The 23,778-nt window shown below is 46.2% G+C and overlaps 1 protein-coding gene across 2 annotated transcripts in view; it reads left to right on the forward strand.

Moving 5' to 3' along the window:
* LOC134022578 (pro-neuregulin-3, membrane-bound isoform) overlaps nt 1-23,778 on the forward strand; it is a 165,079-nt gene that overhangs the window by 115,036 nt on the left and 26,265 nt on the right. For both annotated transcript variants that reach the window (XM_062464210.1, XM_062464211.1), the window contains exon 3: nt 12,813-12,886. In XM_062464210.1, the coding sequence (XP_062320194.1) occupies nt 12,813-12,886 (74 nt within the window). The remainder of the gene's footprint in view (nt 1-12,812; nt 12,887-23,778) is intronic.

A 23,778-nucleotide genomic window follows, 5' to 3' on the forward strand; every position in this document is an offset into this window, starting at 1 on the left:
GGCCAGGGATGGGGAGAGCACTTGGAGCTGTCCCCCGGGCACCTCGATGTGACTGATCACTGCTCCTGGCTTCCCTCGGAGGAAGGACAACTGGATGAGAAAGTTCAGAGGAAAAATGTTGAAGACAAAGAGGATGTCATTGGTGAACACTTGAGTTTGTGTTCCCTTGGTTGCTGCTCCCTGCATGCCCATCCCCACGACTGCATATCAAATTAATGTTTCTTTGTCTTCTGATAAACAAAGAGAAAAAGACATTCCTTCCTGTGTTAGGTAGAGACAGGAAGAAAGGGAGAAAGAGGAATGAGAGTGAAGATGTGCAATTTGTATTGCTGATTAAGGCACATTGTGGAGATGTTATTGATTTCAAGGCCCCTCCATGCTTTATGATTGTATGGAATGAAAAAGCCATTAGAAAAATCAAAGCTAAAGAGGAAGGAAGAAAGTTTGAGTGGTGCAATTACACAGTCAAAGCAACGGCAACACAACTGCAGTAGCAAACGTTTGCGAGAAGCTTTAAATGGAAAAGTCTACTCTAATAGTTTCTACGTCTGTCTCTGATGGCTTGGGTCTGGAGCTCGGTAGACTAACCGTGCTTGTCCACTACAGCGTGTCGGCTTTGGCTTCCAATTCATTTTCAATGAAACCGGGCGTGGCCGCCCGCTCCGCTGTAGTGGACACGCATGGTAAGACGATCCCAGATCTCGTCTGACTGTGAGCTTCAACTCCATCTTTGAGATGGTTTAAACAGGAGCCAGTGAGCTCACAGACTTCTCCCAACCTCACCATCCTAATTCAGCAACACTTCTCACAGCTTCAGGGTACAGCTTTTCGTGTCCGTGGACGACACACATAAGGGATGACTTTACACATGGATCTTTAAATACAGAGCCTAGTGTGTGTGTATGCCGCTACTTGTGTGTGTGTGCCCCTGTATAGGAAGGGAAAGGGACACAAGTCCTACCCCTCCATTGAGTTGAGCAGTCTGTAAATCCCTTTATGTGTCTGTAACAAGGCTCTGAGCTGCTCAGATAAAGCTGGAGGCCTCCTCGACCTCTCTTCTCTCCCCACAGTGCTGACTAGGTCCTCCCTCTCCCCCTACGCACACTCACACACACACTAACACACTGGCCTCCATATTTAAATATCCATGTGTAAAATCATCCCGTTGGTTGTACTGACTAGACATATACTTCTTGCCCTATATACTGAACAAATCCCACCAGTAACTGGCCTTCCATCGCTTCGCAGAGTAGGATTATATGAAAAATATCCATACATTTCGGCGACTGTTTATTTTCCCTGCCCTGTTTTCCCCATGCTGGCGCATTGTATCCTTGTGTTTCTGTTTCTGTTGTAATGGCAACTTTTAAGCTTCAGATTGACTTCCTCCTTCAAGCCTGAGGGTGTCCTAACCTTCCTGTGTCCGTGTCTGCGTGTCTGTCAGTCCACCCTCTCTCTCGCCTGCTGCTCACATCAGACACTCCTCAGTTGCCTTGGACAAGATCCAGTCATTTATTATTCCATTAAAACTAAGCTAAGGTCAGGGTGGATCATTAGACAGAAGGTTGTTTCAAAGGCCCACACTCGTATGTACACGTACACGAAAGCACACTCTAGAACTCTCTCTCACACACACACACACACACACACACTTGAACACATGTACACTAGAACACACAGAGACACACGCACACCTCAAGAACACCCTCACTGGAAGACACACGCACAGATAGCTCTCATTTTACACCTGCAAATTAGCTATGTCTTTTGTGAAAAAACAGAAAACATACTGTAGTTTCCATGGAAACAATGATCAAATCCAGCATTAATGAGCATGGTGGGAGGAGGTGTGTGTGTGTGGGGGGGGGGGGGGGGGACTTGAGAGAGTGGGAGGAGAGGTGGGATGATTCTCATCATGTTTTATTTCTTCACCTCACTGGAACACCTTAATGGGCCCATGATTTTAATGGATCAGTGTGACTGCTGAAATGGTCAAATATGGAGATTGCTGCTTTTTGGCTGTCTTCTGTTTCTGTGTTCAAGATGTTAAACTAATCATTTGATGGGCAATAACGCTTTTGCAGTTTTTACTTTAAAATGGTTTTGACCAAGGCCTTATATAAAGTAAAAGACACTTATTTAAAATGAAGAGGATATACCCATGAAGCACCAGCAATAAGAAATGCAACATTATTGCAGGTGTTGAGAGGGAGTGAGATTCCCTTAATGACAACAGTGCTCCCTCCATAAAGCTAATGAGATAGCCGGGCTGAATATGGCTCCCAAGACTGTGACCATCCTGATGGGACCACACGTACTTTTCACCCTAGCTGCTTCACAATTACACCTACAGTACTGGCACCGTGCCCAAAACCCAGGCCCATAATATTATTACACCCCTCCATCCATGTCACAGCAATACGTTTACAACCCATAAGTGGTGGGCGTTGTGTTCTAAATGAAGCGTGACACACCTCCAGGAGACCATAAAGGGCTGTGAACTGTGTACAAACAACAGGAACCACGCTAGCGCTGGCCTGAGCCAATGAACAGCGCACGCAAGAAGAAAAAGCACACAAATTGCATCAATTACATGTTTCATTTGTTGGCACATAGATCCTCCATAGATACATGCAGCCAACACCTCGAATGGAAGCAAAACATGCTGAAAAGAGCCATGATGCGCTTGAATCTTAGATTAGAGCGTGTATACCCAGTTTCAGAATCACAGAATCATGCTGTTTTGTTATAACAACCCAAATTGTTTCTCATGTATATTTATAGAGCTCGGGGGTAATGTGTGTAAATGTTGTTTATCTCAGTACAGTAAAAATTACAATCATAAAATATTATATAGAAGAACAGACACAATGAGTGCGTGAGTGTGTGTGTGTGTGAGAGAGAGACAGAGATAAGGAGAGAGAGAGAGAGAGAGAGAGAGAGAGAGAGAGAGAGAGAGAGAGAGAGAGAGCAAGAGAGAGAGCAAGAGAGAGCGAGAGAGAGAGAGTGGGTGAGGTGCAAGTGTCCCATGGGAGTTATGTGTCCAGACAGATGACCTCCACGACGGCTTCTCTCCTTGACAACTCTTGAATGTGAAGCCGTCACTATAATACCGCTGAATGAATGGGATGGATATCTGAGAGCCAACGCCTCCTTCCTCAGACACACGCCAGCATCATACACCACCCTGACAACAATCACCCGTCCTCGGCTACGTGGCTCAGCCTCGTCTCTGTGTCTTCTGTCACTGTCCCGCGTTTTCCCACGGGCGACATCGTTGAAAGGATACAATATTCTACGCCAGCGAGTGAGAGAAGCCTCCGGAAGAGGCAGTGGAAGGATACGGTGATGTATACATGCCCAGATATGCGGCCTATCCCTGCACGCGCACGCACGCGCAGGGCTGTGACAGATGCTGCGAGGCGCTGACTAAGGCGTTCTCGTCATGCAAGGGCAGTTCTGTGACACGTGTGTCATCTGAAGCTCTGGTTCTCTGCGTAGGTGGGTGAGGTGGGGTGGCGGGTGTAGGGGCCCTGGCCTACACCTCAGGGGTGTACACCTCCCCCTGCACCTCAGGGGAAGGAAGAAATCTCAGTCTATCATTAACCAGCGATGTGGAGTCAGTGACATCGCAGGCGAGCCCTCTCCTGTCGGGCTGACCCGCTCGCTTTCGTTTTGCACTCCCTCTCTCTATTTCTGTCCCTCCCACCCCCGTCTGTTCCTCTCTCTAACGCCGAATTCCCGGGGTGGGTTCCAGTCTGTGCTGCAGGCCTCTGTCCTCGTCAGTGGAGGGGCCTCCCCAGGGCAAGCCAGTGCTAACATGCCAGATGGAGCTTGGTGGCGTGTTTGGAGGAGGCTAGCTCCACTAGGGTCCCAGCCCAGTCAGGCTCATAACAGCTGGGATCCACCTCCTTCTCTCCTCCCTCCATCTTCGCGTCCCTCCGTTTCTTCTTCCTGTCTCGCTCTCGCTCTCCCTCTCCCTCCCTCTTTCTCCCTCTCTCTCTCTTTCCTTCTCTCTCACTTGCTTTTCTCTTTCTATCTCCTCTCTGCTCTCCTGCGGTATCTCCAACTGTGTTGTGCAGCTCTATTGCGCTCTCTCCCTTTCTCTCTGTCTCCCTCTCTCTGTCTCTCTCACTCCCCATCTCTGTCTCTCCCCCTTTCTCTCTCTCTCTCTCTCTCTCTCTCTCTCTCTCTCTCTCTCTCTCTCTCTCTCTTTTTCTCTCACTCCCCAATCTCTATCCCTCTCTCTGTCTCTCTCTCCCTATCTCTCTGTCTCTCTCGCTCTTCCTCTCTGTCCCTATCTCTCTCCCTATCTCTGTCGCTCTCTCTCTCTCCCTCTCTCTGTCTCTCACTCTCTCCTTTTCTCCCCCCTTCATCACCGTGGCAGTGTGAGCCTGGGGCGCTCTGGCAGAATGGCAGAATGGACTGTCCTAATTAACAGTGTAATGACACTGCAGAGTTGAGTCATCTCACCTGTTTAATTAATACTTCTGCAAACACTCTCGCGGCTCCAATACCTCTGTCAGCAACACATCCACCCACATGCTCTCTCTCTCCTTGTGTTTCTGTTGTTCTTTTGGTCTCTCTTATTTATACTTTCTCTCTCTCTCTTTCAATGTATTTGTGTTCCAACTGACTTACATTTGACTGCCTGTCAGGTGCTGAACTTTAACTCGTGACATAATTTTCAGAGATCTTTTGCTTCTCTTAAAAAATAATAGTCTTTGTTCACTAGATTGAATGGAGTCTGAGCAGTCATAACAGTCGGTGTTGTCTTGTCCTTAATCATCAACCTGCTCCAAAAAAGTTATGACTTTACTGGAATTATTCCAAAGCCTTAGATCTTTATTTTTTTTTGGGGGGGGGGGGGGGGGGGGGGGAGGGTGGCGAGGAGGGGGCAATTAAAATGGAGCCTAAGCCCCGGTCCTGGAGCAAAGGCTCCTGAGTAAAAGTATGTCTCCGCTCGACTCATTATCCTGTCTCCTCTTCCTGAAACCCCCAATACCATCCTCCCCACCCTACAACAAAGTCAGGTAGTTGCAAACAAAACAGTTTGGGACAGTTTCCTGTTTGGCTATGTTGAGCAAGATTCGCAACAGGGCCTCTACAAGAATTGTATTCATCTTGCTTACGCTAAACTTTACAATATCGTTGGGGCTTCTCATTGTGTTCATGTCGTTGTGTGTATGAGTGTCTATCACCATATTATGTAAGCAATTCAACCATGGGTTATATAATCAGAAACCGAAGGCCATTTTAGTTAGTTGACTATACCCTTTAATTGCATGAAATTAAGATTATGCCGTGAGTCATCACAGAATAAGCATGTGAAGGCCTCATTTATCATGGACCCACACACACTAAGAGTAATAATTAGTTTCGATAAAGTAATTCCATTACTTTTGTCTTGAGCTCTTGAGCTGCTGTTAGTTCCAACATGCAGGTTAATGTGGGAAATATGGACTTGCGTCGTTTTCTTTTTAAAACCACTGATGTAAGACATTGTCCAATTACTCCTTAACATGCATCTCTTAGACAAAAAGTACGTAATTTGGGTTCTACATGAAATGGAAAAAAAAATCTCAAGCAGCACTAGTTTTTGTGCAAATTGCATGTTCTTGATTAGCGCTCTCAAGTGTGAAAGTATGTTTTCCCCTACTTTCCACTGTGACGCTTGACGTCATGATTGCAGGATTTGTGTCTGTGTGTGTGTGTGTGTGTGTGTGTATGTTTGGATGTGTCTCACTTTTACAAGCATCCCTGGTGTTCTCATCAGAAAAAAAGCCCTATCTGGTACATGTTGTGGCGCTTGGAAGATATCACAGTTTGTGCTACAGTAGTTTGTGAGCTTTGATGGGTGACTCAAGAAAGTGGGGGAGGCAAGTGACTGTGAAAGATAAGGGTGGATGCAAGACACTTTACACATTATCAAGCCTTGCATGGTGCGTGGTGAATTTGACTCTGACCTACAGCATGAATCTCTTCTTTGTTGGTTTCCTCTTATATTGAACACAGTTTGGGATAATGTCAACAGGGGGTGGTCTAGATTAACATATTTAATAAAGTAAATTGCATTATTTTCACTGTCAATTATGTAAACTATTCTCCTATGTTCAGGTATGCTGTACCGTGCCTTTACGATTAGTGTCTTCCCAGGGAAATAATTGAGTTAATGTTAAACTGTACCTTCAAAGCAATTTCTTTACTTTAACAACCGAGCTTCAAAATCTTTGGCCCTTGGCCATTTCTAACCCAGTTAAAAACAGGGAGTGAGACATCAGGCTTGTTGCTTGTGACCTGCAAAAATTACAAGACATTAACATTTTATTTATTTAGCAGACACTTTTATCCCAGGCCACGTACAAATACTGCATAAAGAAATTACAGCAGAAGCTCAAGGATTAGAAGTGCTCATAGTTCTACAGTATTTCAGTGGTCAAAGTCAGGGCATGGTATGTACTGGCCACATCGCAAAGAGTAACCACTTCTCAGCTACCAGAGATAAGAGACAAATTAATCCAGACAGATACGAGTGCCTTATCCTTACCAGGCTCAATAAAGCGATATTTCACGAATCACATCTGGAAAAAAATAAGGAAAAAAAAAAACAGGAGAAAAATCAAATTAACTAAAGGGGAAAATATTAAGCAGTGAGATAATAGGTCTAAGTGATAAGGTGTTAATATGCAGGAGCGAGACAGAAAGACAGAGAAGGGGAAGGAGGATGAAGGAGAGATAAGATGTGGAATTTAAAGTCTGTTATCTCTCTTCTTTAATGGCATTTTAACCCCACAACGAGATTACTTCTTGAGCCGTACCAGTATAATCACAGCTCCTACAGTGATATCCCTGGTAGAAGCACTCGTCAGAGACCTACTGAACCACGGCAGATAGTTTGATACTTCCTCATTCTTTGATATCAATATATGAAACGCCGCGTTAGAATGTGTTCAACCTCTTCCCCTGGCAGCCCCATCACCAGGTAATGATTTCCTGCCGTTGACTTTCAGGGGAGCGATGAGATGAGTCGGGGGTGAGGGGGGTGGGAGGGGGTTGGGGGTTCACCTGAGGGTGAACGGTAACAGAAGTAATGTTGTTGTTTTATTTTCGGAGGTCGAAAAACGGCGGAGGAGGTAAATTATTGAGGAGTTCTTTCATCTACGGGGCAGGGGAGCTGGGTCAGAGAGACTGGGAGTGAGAAAAGGCTCACCTGCACACTTCTTCCAAGTGTACAAAGTTCACTGGACATTGTTGTTTTTTTATTGAAATGAATGGTCCACAGCAACAGACACTCAGCAGAGTCCTGCAGGAAGCAGCTGTGATCCTGGCCGCAGCTGATCTGGAATGATGGCATGGGCGCTGGGTGCAGATGTTTTGAAATTTGAGCACTGCTGGAAGGATTTTATTGTTTGTTGTGGATGTTTTCGGCCTGTGCCTCTGTGGATCCAGGCTGACAATACATGAGGAGGATGTATGTGGATGATACATTAGGATAACTCCTTGGATGATTCGTTTGGATGATGTAAGCAAACAGGTTGTCATGATGCTATCACTCTCTACAGTCTCCTGTTGAACACTCAACCCACATTATGATCCTCATATCACCAGTTCAGTCTTGTGGAAGGCAATAGAGAAACTTAACTGTTATCTGTATGGGCATGTTCTACCTGAAGAACATGTTCTACCTGAAGAACATGTTCTACCTGGAGAACATGTTCTACCTGAAGAACATGTTCTACCTGGAGAACATGTTCTACCTGGAGAACATGTTCTACCTGGAGACCATGTTCTACCTGAAGAACATGTTCTACCTGGAGAACATGTTCTACCTGGAGACCATGTTCTACCTGAAGAACATGTTCTACCTGGAGAACATGTTCTACCTGAAGAACATGTTCTACCTGGAGAACATGTTCTACCTGGAGAACATGTTCTACCTGGAGACCATGTTCTACCTGGAGAACATGTTCTACCTGGAGAACATGTTCTACCTGAAGAACATGTTCTACCTGGAGAACATGTTCTACCTGAAGAACATGTTCTACCTGGAGAACCTGTTCTACCTGGAGAACATGTTCTACCTGAAGAACATGTTCTACCTGGAGAACATGTTCTACCTGAAGAACATGTTCTACCTGAAGAACATGTTCTACCTGGAGAACATGTTCTACCTGGAGACCATGTTCTACCTGAAGAACATGTTCTACCTGAAGAACATGTTCTACCTGGAGAACATGTTCTACCTGGAGACCATGTTCTACCTGAAGAACATGTTCTACCTGGAGACCATGTTCTACCTGAAGAACATGTTCTACCTGGAGAACATGTTCTACCTGGAGACCATGTTCTACCTGGAGAACATGTTCTACCTGAAGAACATGTTCTACCTGGAGACCATGTTCTACCTGAAGAACATGTTCTACCTGGAGACCATGTTCTACCTGAAGAACATGTTCTACCTGGAGAACATGTTCTACCTGGAGACCATGTTCTACCTGGAGACCATGTTCTACCTGAAGAACATGTTCTACCTGGAGAACATGTTCTACCTGGAGACCATGTTAGAACATGTTCTACCTGGAGAACATGTTCTACCTGGAGACATGTTCTCCAGGTAGAACATGTTCTCCAGGTGAAACATGGTCTCCAGGTAGAACATGCCCATACACACATACACACACACACACTCTGGCTCGGTGACGTCTTTGCCTTTTACCCAGCCATCCCTGAAACACGTCACCCCAGATACTTTACAAAGCCGTCGTCTGGGAAATATGAAACAAGTCTCTCCACCTTCGCCTGCCTGGCAACGGAAGACTTTCAATTCAATTCCTCTTTTATTAAAACAGTGTGTGTGTGAGTGTGTGCGTGTGTTTGTGTGTGTGTGTGTGTGTGTGTGTGTGTGTGTGGAAAGAAAGTGTTTACACCATTAAGGAGGGGGGTGTCAGTGACTTACTCGTCTTTTGAAGTTTGAAGTTTGAAGGTAAATTGCATTAGAGAGGCTGAAGGTATCCTTAGGAGCCAGGGCTTGTTGTCTCAAAGTCTCAACTCTGATCGGATTACATTAGGATTTGATACATCAAAAGAAGAAGGCGACAAGTATGCAGTGGGAGACTAATACTTAACATTAATGTCTTTTATTCTACATACGGCCATGAGAACACTTTAGTAAATTAACAAATTCTGAAATTAAATTATAGGGACACCATTTGAACGCTTTAATCCATTTAAAAAAAAATATTTCCTTTGATATTTGAAGTGTGCTTAGCGTAAAAGAGTTCTTACTGCAGGTCTGACCTCCTCTGGGAGATGATCATTTGTTTTTGTTGGTGCTCCGCTGCTGTGTGGAGGGTAGAACATTTGGCCTTGGAGCTACTGTAGGAGGACTTAGCTGGACAGCCACTTGATAAAGGGGGCCAGGGGAAAGAAAACAAACAAACACACACACCTAGCCCACCCAATGCACACACAATCTAACGTTACCCAATCGCAGATGCTCTTAGCCCTTGAGGAGTCTTCTGAAATACTTTTTTCAATTCCTCTTTACTCAAGGAGCTTCTGACTGTGAAGCATATAAGGAAGAAACCCCTAGATACAGCTCATAGGTCTGGCTATCGTCACGCACACACACACATACCACAAATAATCACCAGTTTGCCCTGGATATTACATTTCATGCTGGGAAAAAGGGCTTTGACAGGTGTTGGATCAGTGAAGAGGCCCATGACAGTTCCAGAAATGGATTATGGTGCTTTTTTAAACATCCATCTGTGTGTCACTCAAGCCTGTAGCTGCATACTTATACTTACACAAGAGGAAACTGTTTGAGTGCATAAAGGAAAGTTAAACAAATTATTTATATAATATTGTGTGGTTGAAAACTCCCTAAGCCTTCTGTCTTCCTTGGCGTGGCTAACTTGCTTTAAACGGATTAGGTGTTTGAACCTCACACCTCTCCACCTCTGTGGATTGGATCACCTCAGCATGCTGTTCACACCGACTCTGTTCGCGTTGAGTTGAGTTGAAAATGTTCAACTGAAGCGAAATATTCGCGTGACGCTGTGTCGCGAAAGTGTATCAACGTTTAGATGTCACTGACGTTTTAGAAGAAATGGAGGGCAAGAATATTGTAGCTGTCTGTGGGCATCCTCTGCTATACGACAATATTTCATATTTGTTTATAGTTTCGGACATGGTTGACGACGGAAAAAAACGGTTGGCTTCTAGCAACTCACGCAAATAAACACAAGTGAACGCAAAGCGAAATTTCGCTCCATTCGCTTCGCGTTTGATGTGAACACAGCTCTACCTACTGGAGAGCAGCTCTAGGTTACCTACTGTAGAGTAGAGCACTGAAAAGGCTTACCATTGAATCTAGTGAATGTAGGCGGGCCAAGGTGACATATTTTTCAGTACATTCACATTTTACACTGTTTGTCGTGTTTATTCAATGTCTCCCTTTAGGGAAAATCCCTTTTCTGACAGTTTTTTGACACATTTTGTTGTTTTGAGATTTACATGATTATATAACAGTTCTGAATTAGATGGATCGTATATTTATGTTGATGTACAACATAGTGTGTATATATATGCTTTGGTTCACATACCCCACACTACTGTATCGCACATGAAACTGAAAAGTTTTCTCACATGTGAACTTGTACTTGTGTGCTTGTACTTGCAACGTGACTGTTGTGCGGGGTGTGTGTTCTCACGCTGCACACGTTGTATGTGTGTGTATGTGTGTGTGTGTGTGCTCCCTTCCCTGACAGCTTGAGGCTGCATATTTATATTTATCTGTCTTCTGTGCTTTCCACACCTCTCTCTTTCTTTCGCTTTCTCTCTCTCTCTCTCTCTCTCTCTCTCTCTCTCTCTCTCTCTCTCTCTCTCTCTCTCTCTCTCTCTCTCTCTCTCTCTCTCACACTAGCACACGCATGCACGCACGCAAACACACAAACACACACCACCCCAACTGTTTGTTCCTGCTAATTAATGGCTTCGGCGCTAATTAAAATCCTAGCAGCTCTTAATACCGTCTGCCTTCTTCAGGAGCACACCAAGATTTTATTTGCTGTTGGGCTAGTGACTAAGCAGCCGTATACATTCCCTGCTGCCCACGTTCCCTGTTTGGATAGCTGGTCAAGTGGGAGACAACATTCCATCATGATCTGTGTGTATGTGTGTGTGTACGGTCTGTGAGTGTTAGGTTTATGCTTGTGTGCACTTTTTCTACCTAAGCGCCAGCCCTGTGTCCTCACCCCCAGCCCTTAGTTGTAGTCACTGTACATGGTTTATAATTATGCTATGGTGCTCCCACTCGCTCAAACACACCTTCTTAATGATGGTCTTCTATCTTAGTGCACCACACCTGCGGCACCAAAACCTGACTCCTTTAATTATCTACCTCTCTGCCAATTTGTGCGACAAGGTTCCCTCCTCTTGAAGCTTCTATGTCGTCAGGGTGCTGGACTAGCTGTCGGGGAAACAGTCTAATTGACCACCGATTCAAGAGAAATGAAAAAAAGTACATGATTGTTAAAAGTGACTGGTTATAGTGAGATGAACACAGCAGGAACTTAATGATTTGACATTAAGATATACCCTTTACCACTTGCTTCCTGTGTGTGTATGTGTTTCCTTGAGTGTGTTTAAGAGTGTGCTGTTGTCCGTGAAATACGACATACCTTTGTCATTTCTCCTACAGTTTTTCGTGCCAGACCGGTTGGATTGATTACATTTACATTTAGTCATTTAGCAGACGCTCTTATCCAGAGCGACTTACAGTAATTACAGGGACATTCCCCCGAGGCAAGTAGGGTGAAGTGCCTTGCCCAAGGACACAACGTCAGTTGGCATGACCGGGAATCGAACTGGCAACCAATTAACAAATTAAACATGCCATTCACAAACATATTCCTCACATCTATGTCTGTCTCCCTGTCCTTGGTCGTTACCCAGCAACCCTATACACACGCGTTTGTGCATGAATGATGCCTGCTCGATTATGAAGAACTAAATGTGAGGCAAAGATTGCAGAACTGTGTTGACCTGTGCTGTCGTCACAAAGCTCCTACAGTACATGTCGAACAGAAGTGGAAGGTCATGTATGCTTCATGTGCGTGCCAAAGAAGCCATGTTCCTTGGTTCTCTCTCCCTCTCTTATTCAACAGTCCTCGCTCACATAAGGTGTGAGTGCCACTGTGAGGTCACACACTAAAGGAAAGGCGGCAAGAGAGGGAAAGGTAGAGGGAGGAGGGGTCAGGAAAGAAAAGATGTGACGAGGAAGACGAGGATGTGAAAGGGGAGATGAGAGAGATGGAAAAGGGATGAAAAAGGTGGGTGGAGAAGATGACTGGAAAAAGAAAGAGCAAATAAGACGAGGGGCTCCATGCATATTTCATCTAAACTGCTTCTGGTGTCCTTAGAAAGATGAGAGAAAAGCAGGAGGAAGAGAAAAACCACAGCCTTAAACCAACATCCTTTTCCCTCCCCTTCTCCTTTCGAAAGCTACAGTACTTCTACTGTTTTTCAAGCTGTGTTGTAGCGCTACAGCGTAGGAGGACGAAAGGGCATGAGTGGATCGTGGCGTTTTGTGTCAGTGACCAGGATACAATGTGCCCAACATTGGGAAACGTGCCAGGAGACCGGCTGGTACAATATTGAGTTCAGCTGACCGTTTCACACCACCCGACGACATCCCATAATATACAGAACGGTGATGTCATCGACGGCGATGTCATGGATGGTGATGTCATCGACGCTTGTATCGATCTATTCGTGTTTCCTAACGGTTTGTTCTTTCCTTTCCACAGGTGCAGGGAAGGTTACCAGGGGATCCGCTGTGACCAGTTTCTGCCCAAAACCGACTCCATTCTCTCAGATCCAAGTAAGGGCCTTCTGCACATTCTGTAGCACTGCTGTAAAAAGGCACCCAGCTCCCTAAACCCATAAAAAAATAAGCCCAAAATGGCCCAAGACACTCACAAAAAAACAGAAGTGGGATTTATTTGTAATAGTTGTTTGGATCTTGGGCTGCGTTAAATCCTCTGCACTAATATCCTGCTGAATCATGCTGTGTCTGCACACTTAGCACTAATAAAGTCAAGCTGAAAGCAAAACACTGTGACTTTCTCAGGAAAGCAATACTGTATTAAGTCTTCATCTACAGAAGGTCTTTCTATTTATCTCCGCTAATGCCAGCTCAGTGCACCCATACTGTAGACGCATCAAGGCAGACAGTATCATCCCTTTGTGATCAGAGTGATGAAACATTTTCAGAAAAGTCACACAGCTCGAGATTGTTGATAAACACAATCTCTTTTTCTCAATAGGCGGCCATCTCTTTTGATAACTTAATGCACAGAGTGTGGGTGTGTGCGCAGTCTCCGCCTGGGTGAGACTGCGTATTCTCTTCAAAGTGAAGAGAATACGCGTGTGAAGAGTGAAGAGTCAGGTGGCTGAGCGGTTGGGGAATCGGGCTAGTAATCCGAAGGTTGCCAGTTCGATTCCCGGTCATGCCAACTGACATTGTGTCCTTGGGCGAGGCACTTCACCCTACTTGCCTCGGGGGAATGTCCCTGTACTTACTGTAAGTCGCTCTGGATAAGAGCGTCTGCTAAATGACTAAATGTAAATGTATGTTTGCGTGGACGTCTGAGTGCGTCTGTTCCGGATGCTGCGGCCCGGGAGATTTGAATTACGGTCATCCCAGGAGTTCCTGTAGGTGTCGTGTTCTTCAGATAGGCAGATAAATGATCACATCCTTCCATTCATTGATCCTGAAGTGGAGAGTGCTCCATCTTCCTCCTTGGGAACTCTCTGATTGGGATACCAAAAAACGGATAGGCAGTTGGCAGTGTCCCATGGAGAGGTGCTGTAAGACCCCTTGTTGTAAAATTACATCACCTTTAGCTCTTTAATTGCTCATTTCTTTTTTTTGAAAGACCAAATTTAACCATTAGCATTGCAAGGCAAGACAATAGGACCCATTGGTTATGGAAATGTGGTCGTTCAAAAACAATCTTATTTGCAAATGTGTTTTTTGGAGAGCTAAAGGTGATGTTGAAATTTTAAATCGAGTCTTACAGGTGTGTGTGTGTGTGTGTGACTGCTTGTACTAGCTGATTGCCAGCCCCCTCTCTCTTTCGTCCCATTATTTCACTATATCCTGTTACTGTAACTTCATGTGTCAGTCAGCTGCTTTTCTCGTCTCTCCTTTCCACGTTTTCCTTCTCTGTCCTGATGCTGTACATAAGTCATCCTAACATGAGCCACCTCCTATCTGGGGAGCCCCCCCCTCTGGACTGGGACCATGGCTGGTGTGGACGAGGTTAGCTCAGGCTTTTCCAGTCAGTAGAGTTCACTGGTGGGCCAGATTGTTGCTGCCCTGCCCCCTTGTCTACTGGGCTCTTGGAGTGTGTCAGAGTAGCCCCCCCCCACCCCACACACACACACACACACACACACACACACACACACACACACACACACACACACACACACACACACACACACATAGTCATGAATGTCATCCTGTTCCTGTGGTCCACTGGGGATGACGCTAACAATTTTCTGTCAATTTCAGCTAGCTGAAAGAAAGATTTAGGAAAAGATAGTTTGGTGTGGGCAGATGCAGGTGTGGGGTGGTAGAGGGGGGGAGGAGGATTGAAGACACATTGTGAACATATATCAGAGAGTAACATGGGTCTTTCCCAATATGCTTATTCATAGTCGTTATATATCAAGAAGTAGACATAGATAAACTGTATGACTGTTTATTTACACACTGTTGGAGTACATTTCATTAGCCAGAGGAAATTGTAGAATCTAGAAGCTTTAGGATAGAATCATGTATTCACTCCTGTTCAATTTCACTCCATTTCGCTCTTGTTCACCCCCTTCTCAATTTCCTCTCCATTCGCTCTACTTGTTAAATGTATCCTTTCATCTGAGGTATGCCTCTCCTCTCATTGTCCCACTGTAGTCGCAGAATCACATTCGCAACCTGTGTTGTTGTTGGATCAAATATGAAAGACATTTACAACAATATCCAGCGGACACAGCATGCTCCTGTCAAAGCTGCATACCGCACATTCTCTGGGCCACACAATCCATCCATGGAGAGATTTCTAGATTTAAATCGAATGCAAATTAAATTCCCCCGTATCTTTATGAGATCTGATTTCATGCTCTGTTGGCTTCTAAGCTACTGTGTTTCCCTAGAAGGTAAATCTATACGGCAATACAATACCCTGTGTCTTGGAAAATAAAACATTGTATCTGAAATGCATGCTATGAATGTAACTCCAAGGCATTCATGTGTTTGACTCACACATGCTCCCTGGTGTAGAATCAGGTCAAATGCGTTGTGTCAAACTGCAGGGTGCAGAGGTTGTCAAAATTAGTTACTGTAAACTAAGAGCCTATTTTTTTCTGGTCTGGGTCTATCACGCCTGACTCAATCTGATTAGTAAATCACCATGTATGAGAGGCGGCATAAAGCAAACTGTGTTCATCCCCCATGAGAACAATTCTTTCAATGTTATTGCCTTGCCTTTCTCATCTGCAAGAAAGAAATTTGTTTAACAGATTTAACTTTTGAACTTGAAATGTCCTATTGCCACATTGAAGCACTCTTTTAAGTGGTGTGTGTATTGTATACATATACTGTGTGTGTGTGTGTGTGTCTGTGTGTGTGTGTGGGGGGGGGAGGAGTACAGAGAGGGAAGCTTTTCCTCAGGGGGCTTGACTCTGACATCTCTAGGATAGGGAGAGGTGTGGTTTTGGCAGGACTCACCACTCCACTCCTTGAGGGTTTAGGTTGGTTGAGGGGCAGTTCTATGGGCGTATATGAAGCCCTCTGTGACATGCTTGCGTGTAAAAAGGGCTATACAAATACATTTTGATTTGATTTGACTCCACCTGACCACTTCACATCTACGTGAACTCTGGAGGGGGCACCGTGGGCGTTGAGCGCAGGCTGAGGAGAGCAGGGAGTCCGAAAGAAAGCACAGGTGTGCCTCAGTAGCCTACCGGCCTAATCCCCGATTAAGCAGCTAGCTACCATTTTAGGGGATGTGTCAAACAGAAGTGATTGACTTCGGGGGTCTGGCATTGTGTTGTCGTACACAGTTATTGGTAATTAGTCACTGAAAGGTCAGTACATATATTAGTTGTTTGTAAGTATCGACATGATTAGCTGGTCATAATTTCTCCTTTTACATTCTAAAAGTGAGTAATCTCCCCAGAAACTGTTATTTCTTCACAGCAGCAAAGTATCCCATCGATAAACAGAAAGCCATCGCAGTACAGCCATTTACTAAAAGCAAAAAAGTTCGTAATTAACCTCGATAATTAAAAAGGTCTATTGATGAATGGGAAGCTTGAGCTAATAACGAATGAAGCAGCATGATTCATAAACAGGAGTGGAGGTAGGCACAGACTGCAACCCAGAAATAATGGGCCCTTCTCCAGCTCCCCGCATTTCATCAGTGCTCCTATCCTTAAAAAAGCTAATTGAATTATATTATTAGTAGCGAATGGATTATACCATATTTAATATTTTGTTTTGTGCACAGTTTCAGATTTCTTTTTTGTCAAGGCCAACTGGAGAATAAAGGGCGGAACAGCCGGGGTGAGGTTAATCACACAGATCTTTTCCTCGGGAGGCCCTTCTCCTTCAGAGCAGAGCAAGAGTAGAAAAATAGCTTTGTCTCCCCGCATGAACTTCTCTATGCTCAGGGTGACCAAATCCATTATGCATGTACTTAGTTAGATTGGTAGAGAAAACACAATTTGAAAAAAAAAACTAGAGGATTTGCCATTGTCGTGAAAAAAAAATACTATTCCTCCCACATTGGCTGAACTCGATGGCAAATGCAGAACTGTCGATTGCGAGTGGTCTAATGGATTGCGATGGCTAAAACCAATTTAACTTTCCCCTGCGTGGGGGAAAAGAATAACAGCCGAGGAAGACAAAAAGAGAGAAAATTAATATTGATTGTGGCAATTCATCTAGCGAGTGGCTCATTGGGATGGAGCTTGTTCACACTTGTGGAATATTTATACAAAGCCATGGTAATGGTTGTGGATGGGCCATACTCAGATACGTATCCTGTCGGCGAGCCTATAATGAAGAATATGGCAGTTGTATGCAGATTGGATCAGAGCATACTGGCATCGGAGCAATGGACGCTGTGAGCCCCTCTTGCGGTTCTCCCACACTAAAGACCATTAACGCCTGGGGTAGGAATGGGATAGGCCATTCTGTCTTTCTCTGCCTGACTGCCTTCGCTCACTCTTTCTTTCGTTTTCTCTCTTATAATGGTTGTGAGGGGAGAGAGGGTGTTTTGTACTTTGCATTGAGTCAACAAAAGGAAAGCACTCTCCAGTTACAAAAATGCTTCTATCGAAAACTGGGGTAACTGAACCCACAACCGTAGAGTAGCCAATTCCATCTACACACGGCTGTTAGCGGGTGTTATCAACCCTAATCTTTAAATTACCAATTTGCCATTGTAATCATGGCAATTGTCTGTGACTGGTAATGTGTGTAGCTATGCATAGTTGATTCTTTTGGCCCGTCTATGGTCATCAAAGTCCCCAGTTGCACAGTAGCAGTTAGCCATAGCATCAGCTAGTGTTAACCTGCAAAATGCTAACGACTGCCTGCCATGCCGACATCGCCAATATTATGCACACCCTAATACTGATGGCTAGAACAGAGCAATACTGAAAATAGCTCTTTGATGGTGCATCCAAATGACGTTTTAACGCATGTTCTCAACATTAAGTCAGCACTGCATTTCACACCATTGTCAGGAAGGACAAGAGGTGTGGAATTCAAGTGTGTCTTACAGTGAGTGCCATAAGGGCGAGGCCTATCAGCAGAGTGCGAATTATACAATGACAATCAGGGGGGTTACGATTACAGGTAAGAACGATATATAAATGTATCGACCCCCAACCAACCTGTTGTTTCTACCTCTTTTGGGGGGGTCCAAGTCTTAATTAGGGGGGGCAACCCCCCCCCGTAATTCGAACCCTGCATATTAGTTCAATACAAGGCCGGCCCATTTACTACGTCATCCCTCTCTCACTCCCCTGGCTTTCTTGCCTTTCTCGCTATCAAATAAAAAGCATGAAATGCCAACAAATATATCTTTAAAGTCCCATCTGTCCCACTGCTGACAAATGTTGTGAGCCAGATGCAACATGAGCAGATTACCCAACCTTCTCACAGCAATGTTCCCTCGCTCACTTTCGCCAAATTAAATGATTCATCAATAGTCCGAATTGCCGGCAATTGCAGAGACCTTTTTGAGGCTGTGGCCGTCCAAATTTTATGTTGGTGGCAAAGTGAGTTCATTGCAAAGTCAGGAACACCTAAAGGTTGCCTTGGGAGCTTCAATTATGCATGGTGCCCTGGGCAAGACCAAACAGACAACAAGCACAGGCCTGTAAGTGCCTATGGAGTCAGTAAGGGGCCAGTGCATGTCTGTGGTAATTACACTGTTTTCGCATGCACACTAACACAGCTGTATTCCATCCTAACAATTTGTGCCGAGCTGCATTCTGGTCCTCTGGCTCTGCTGCACGCCTCATGTGTTCACATCCTCCCAGATTGAGGCGTTGGTTGCCTAGTTGTAGAGGTACAGTGCTCCCCTCTCCCCTCCCTCTCATCTACCCAGGGCTACTCACCAGATCTGCTCCCTTCCACCCACTCAGAGCACCTGCTGTCTGAGTGAATTAGAAGACGCTTCTCTAGCCAGTCCACCTGGAACACCACCAGCCCTCCCCCCTCCCTACCGGCAGCCAGCCACAGCCCCAACCCCTCCACAAACTCCTCCACACAAGCTCGGACAGAGACACACAGACGCTTAAATGCAGAGACACTCGCACACAGACGTACACACTCCCCATAACGCACACCCACACACACCCAGGGGACTACGGGTTTAGCCCATCCTCCATTATCACTTTCACCTGCTCCACACTGACCCACTTGGACCAGTATGAGAAAGAGAGTGAGAGAATGAGAGAGAGAGAGAGAGAGAGAGGGACAGGATTAATAGGTCTTTGTTTCAATCCAAAACATCTGAGAAGTTGCACCCTCTCCTTCTGCCATGTTTTTGTAAAACAGCTGTAGACTTTGAAACAACTGGTTGGCTTCCTGAATGTGAATATTAGCTCAAGTCATTCAATCCGGCTGAGGCAAACGTTGATATAGTCATTCGACTGCAGAGTCTCGTTTGGTGTTTGCGCAAATCAAACACTCTAGGTCCATCCACTTACAGAGTGCTATTAGTGTGTATGTAAGCATGTAAGGTCAACACGGCTTACAGAAGAGTGAGCTCAGATTTTAAAGCAAGCCAGACCAGTCAGAATACATTTCTCACCCCATAGCTCAGCCTCCGCGGCATCAGATGTCCTCCTCTCAGATCCCCTAAGATCTGAGAGCTTTTAGCTCAGGAGACTGTCTGAAGCCTGGGGGCCAGAAACATGGTAGTCACATGGGATTCTGTTCCATCTAATGAGATGTGCTGTGTGATGCTGGCCTTTTTGGGGGGGGTGACACGATAGGGTGTGAGGCTCTGTGTGTGTGTGTGTGTGTGTGTGGAGCTTGAAAGAGGTGACTGTGATGATGATTGACACCTTCCTTTGGGGCAGATGTCCAGATGAACCCCACCTACTTGTGACAGAGAGACTTGTGAGAGACTCACCCAGCGAAAGACCACGCACTGTCTTATCTCCTTCACCTTGAACAACAACACCATCGTTTTGGGGCGGGGCCAGCCTTCTACAGAGCTGACGAGGGGGGGGGGGGGGGTGGATTGGCGGATTATGTCTGGTGCTCTGACGGCTAGATGTGACACTGGTCGAGCATTGCAGCCATCCCTACTGTGTTAAAGACCATGGACAGTTCCATTAGGTCGATTTTCACTTTCCATTTTTACTCCCAGCGAGGGGGAGTCACAGAGTGTGTGAGAGAGGGAAATCGGGAGGGAGGGGAGGTGAGGAGGCAAGGGAGAGAGGGGGGGGGTGAGGAGAAGAGGCAAGGGAGAGGGGGGGGGAGATGAGGAGAGGAGGCAAGGGAGAGAGGGGGGGAGGTGAGGAGAGGAGAGGAGGCAAGGGAGAGAGAGGGGGGGTGAGGAGAGGAGGCAAGGGAGAGAGGGGGGGGAGATGAGGAGAGGAGGCAAGGGAGAGAGGGGGGAGGTGAGGAGAAGAGGCAAGGGAGAGAGGGGGGAAGGTGAGGAGAGGAGGCAAGGGAGAGAGGGGGGGGGTGAAGAGAGGAGGCAAGGGAGAGAGGGGGGGTGAGGAGAGGAGGCAAGGGAGAGAGGGGGGGGGGATGAGGAGAGGAGGCAAGGGAGAGAGGGGGGGGTGAGGAGAGGAGGCAAGGGAGAGAGGGGGGGGTGAGGAGGCAAGGGAGAGAGGGGGGAGGTGAGGAGAGGAGACAAGGGAGAGAGGGGGGGAGATGAGGAGAGGAGGCAAGGTAGAGAGGGGGGGTGAGGAGAGGAGGCAAGGGAGAGAGGGGGGGGGTGAGGAGAGGAGGCAAGGGAGAGAGGGGGGGGAATAAAGAAGGAGTGAAAGAGAAGGAAAGAAAAGATCGAGCCTAACCCGTAATTAATGCAGATCTCTCTGGAGGGCTGGTGTTGTTTGATTAGACCCTATGCAAGCACATCCGGCTGGCCCGCCTTCGTCTGCAGGATTGGGCCACAAAGCGAGCGAGGTCCCATCCCAGATCCCTGGACGTGGGCAGTGACCTCTCTCGCCTCCTGGGCGAGCAGACACCCCCGGCCACCGTCTGATGGATGCAACACGACAGGAGCTGGCCAAACAAAACAAATCCGGATGTTTAGGCCACAATAACTCATAAACACAGGACGGGACAGCAGAATCATCCGGAAAACAAGTTGATTGTTATTTTGGGAGGCGTAGAAGTCGGGGGGGGGGGGGGGGGGGGGGGGGGGAGGGGCAGTGAGCAATGGTGGCAGGTGGAAAAAAAGAGAGAGAGAAGGAGAAAAGAGGGAGAGAGAAGGAGAAGGTAGTGGATGGCTCACCCCAGAAGTAGATAACAAGCTTTCAGAACACGGCCCAGAGATCAGCATGAAACACCCCTAAAGAAACCCGGTTTTAATTAGCTGGAAATCTAAAACGTACAGAATGTCGCTTTACTAAACTTAGTTTAATCAAATTATTCATGTATTTATTTGGACTGTCCATGCAAGGGGGTAAAAGTCTTCAAAATAAATCATATTTTGGAGGGCTTAGGGAATACATCATTTATGTATTCCCTAATTTTTTTAATGTGGATATGGTGTTATTTAGGAGTTTTTTCCGGCCCTTTCCACTGAAGTTTCCATCATACTTTTCATTGTGTCACCTTACTGCAGACAGACACAAGGACAGAGACAGACGGAACGATCAGATACCAGGAAAGCAGATGACGAGTGTGTGAGTGTGTGTGTGTGTGTGTGAGTGAGTGTGTGTGTATGTGAGTGTGTGTGTGTGTGTTGCTTTACGACTGCCAGAGCTCCTTGATTTACTCCAACTCCGCCAGTCGCTCCTCAGAGCCCAAATTTACTGTCCTTTATGTGACATTTGTGGTTTCACAGATACAAAGGTGTGGAGTGTCGCTTTAATAAGGGCTGTACATCTTACTTACACCACAGGAGGGGGGCAAGCCTGCCTCACCAGCCAGCCTCCCTATCAGTCCTTCAGACCCCAAGGTCACAGTGGATCACTCAGACAAACTGCCATTCCTCTCCTGCAGGTGCAGAATCCAGGCCACACACTATCTGTCAGCTAGAGACTCAACTCGAGTCCATTCAGAAAGGGAACTGAACTCTAAAATACCAAACAAAGACAAACTTTTGTAGCTTTTTATTTTCTCTATCCATTTCATGCCAAAAAAATCAGTTTCCAAATTCTACCTTGATGTGGTCAAGAGATTTCCACCTACAGAACAGACAGTTGTGCTTACATGGTTACTAGGTCATACAGAGTGATCTGTACTGCAGTTGGAAATTGTAAGATGTGTGTTTGTGTAGTGTCTAAGCCAGCCTATAACCCCAAGGACCAGGCGATGTATATGAGGCTGAGATAATTGCCCGACATATATTGATCAACAACATAGGTCACAACACATACACACACACGCACACACACACACCATCTGTACCAGGGGACCCTGAAGGAGCCATTGAGGGTGGTACAACTTTTGCTGTATCAGCATCTCTGTAGGTACCATATCTCCACAGCAGCTGAGAGAGGGAGAGAGAGAGAGAGAGAGCGATCCTTCCCCCTGCCTCTCTAGGGAGGGGGGGGGGGTACTCATGGGCCACTCTTCTATCAAACTCAAATATTTGAGTACCCCCGCTGTTCTGAAAGATCGACCTCACCTGAAGAAACCAGCCAACTTTTACAATATGAGAAAGGACAAAGTCAGATGTATGTGTGACTGCGTGTGTGTATGTTTCTCTACACTGTGGTCCGCCAATGGGTATATTAGCTCATGGTTCTGGCGATGAAGAATGTGATTCTCAGTACAGAAGACTGTAACATGGTAACCTACTGCCCAGGATAATCCCCTTCAGATAGAGGAGTAACAGCCTAATGGCACTGTATGCATATCCATTTCCTAACGCTACTCACCCATTGTGAGGGGTAATGTGCAGTGAATGCAGAGTGCGAGCACAGCCATATGCTGGAGGGTGGAGGCCGTCCGAGTGTGTGTAGGACCATCTGTCTGTGGATTGGACCCTGCTGGACTCCCTGATTAGCCCATACTGCTGCACTGCATCACACACACACACCTGCCACACTACACACATACCTGCTACACTACACACAGAATAACACAAACATACCTGCCACACTACACATGTAACACACACACACATACCTGCCACACTACACATGTAACACACACACACATACCTGCCACACTACACACATAATAACACAGATACCTGCCACACTACACATGTAACACACACACACATACCTGCCACACTACACACATTACAACACACACATCTGCCACACAACACACACGTATACACACACACATACCTGCCGCGCTGCACACTCACACCTACACACACTGCTGCCGCACATATGCACAAGCACACACAGAAGGGACGTGAGTGTGTGTGTGTATTAAGGGTGCCTTGTCTTAGCCTCTCTACAGTGATGGATAGTGCCCCAGGTCTGTGTGGATGGGCCTCATGTGGAGTGAATAAGTAGCCGGTCTGTATGACTCTTCATTTGTCAGAAGCCGCTTATTTCCAGATAGATGATGCTTAGCGAGCATCACACCACGACACTGCCTCTTCGATGTCGCATCACACACGCACTCAAAAAGCACAGGTAGTCAATTTCATCTCTCTCCTCCCTGCTTAATCAGCTCTGGATTCTGTTGCAGGCACAAGCCTAGAACCCCTGAAAATCCCACACACACACACACTCTCTCTCACACACACACACACACACACGTATGTGTGTAAACCGCATCCCAGAACCTCTTCCTCCAGACAACAGCTGCCCCAGCTAGCCGTAACGAGACAGCAGCTTCGCACTGTGCTGTCATTTAGTGTGTCTCTCTCTCTCTCTCTCTCTCTCTCTCTCCTCTCTCTCTCTCTCTCTCTCTCTCTCTCTCTCTCTCCTCTCCCTCTCCCTCTCCCTCTCCCTCTCCCTCTCCCTCTCCTCTCCCTCTCTCTCTCTCTCTCTCTCTCTCTCTCTCTCCTCTCATTCTCTCTCCTGTTTCTCTCTCTCTGT

The sequence above is a fragment of the Osmerus eperlanus genome, chromosome 6, assembly GCF_963692335.1.
Source record: "Osmerus eperlanus chromosome 6, fOsmEpe2.1, whole genome shotgun sequence".
NCBI classification, from domain to species: Eukaryota; Metazoa; Chordata; class Actinopteri; order Osmeriformes; family Osmeridae; genus Osmerus; species Osmerus eperlanus.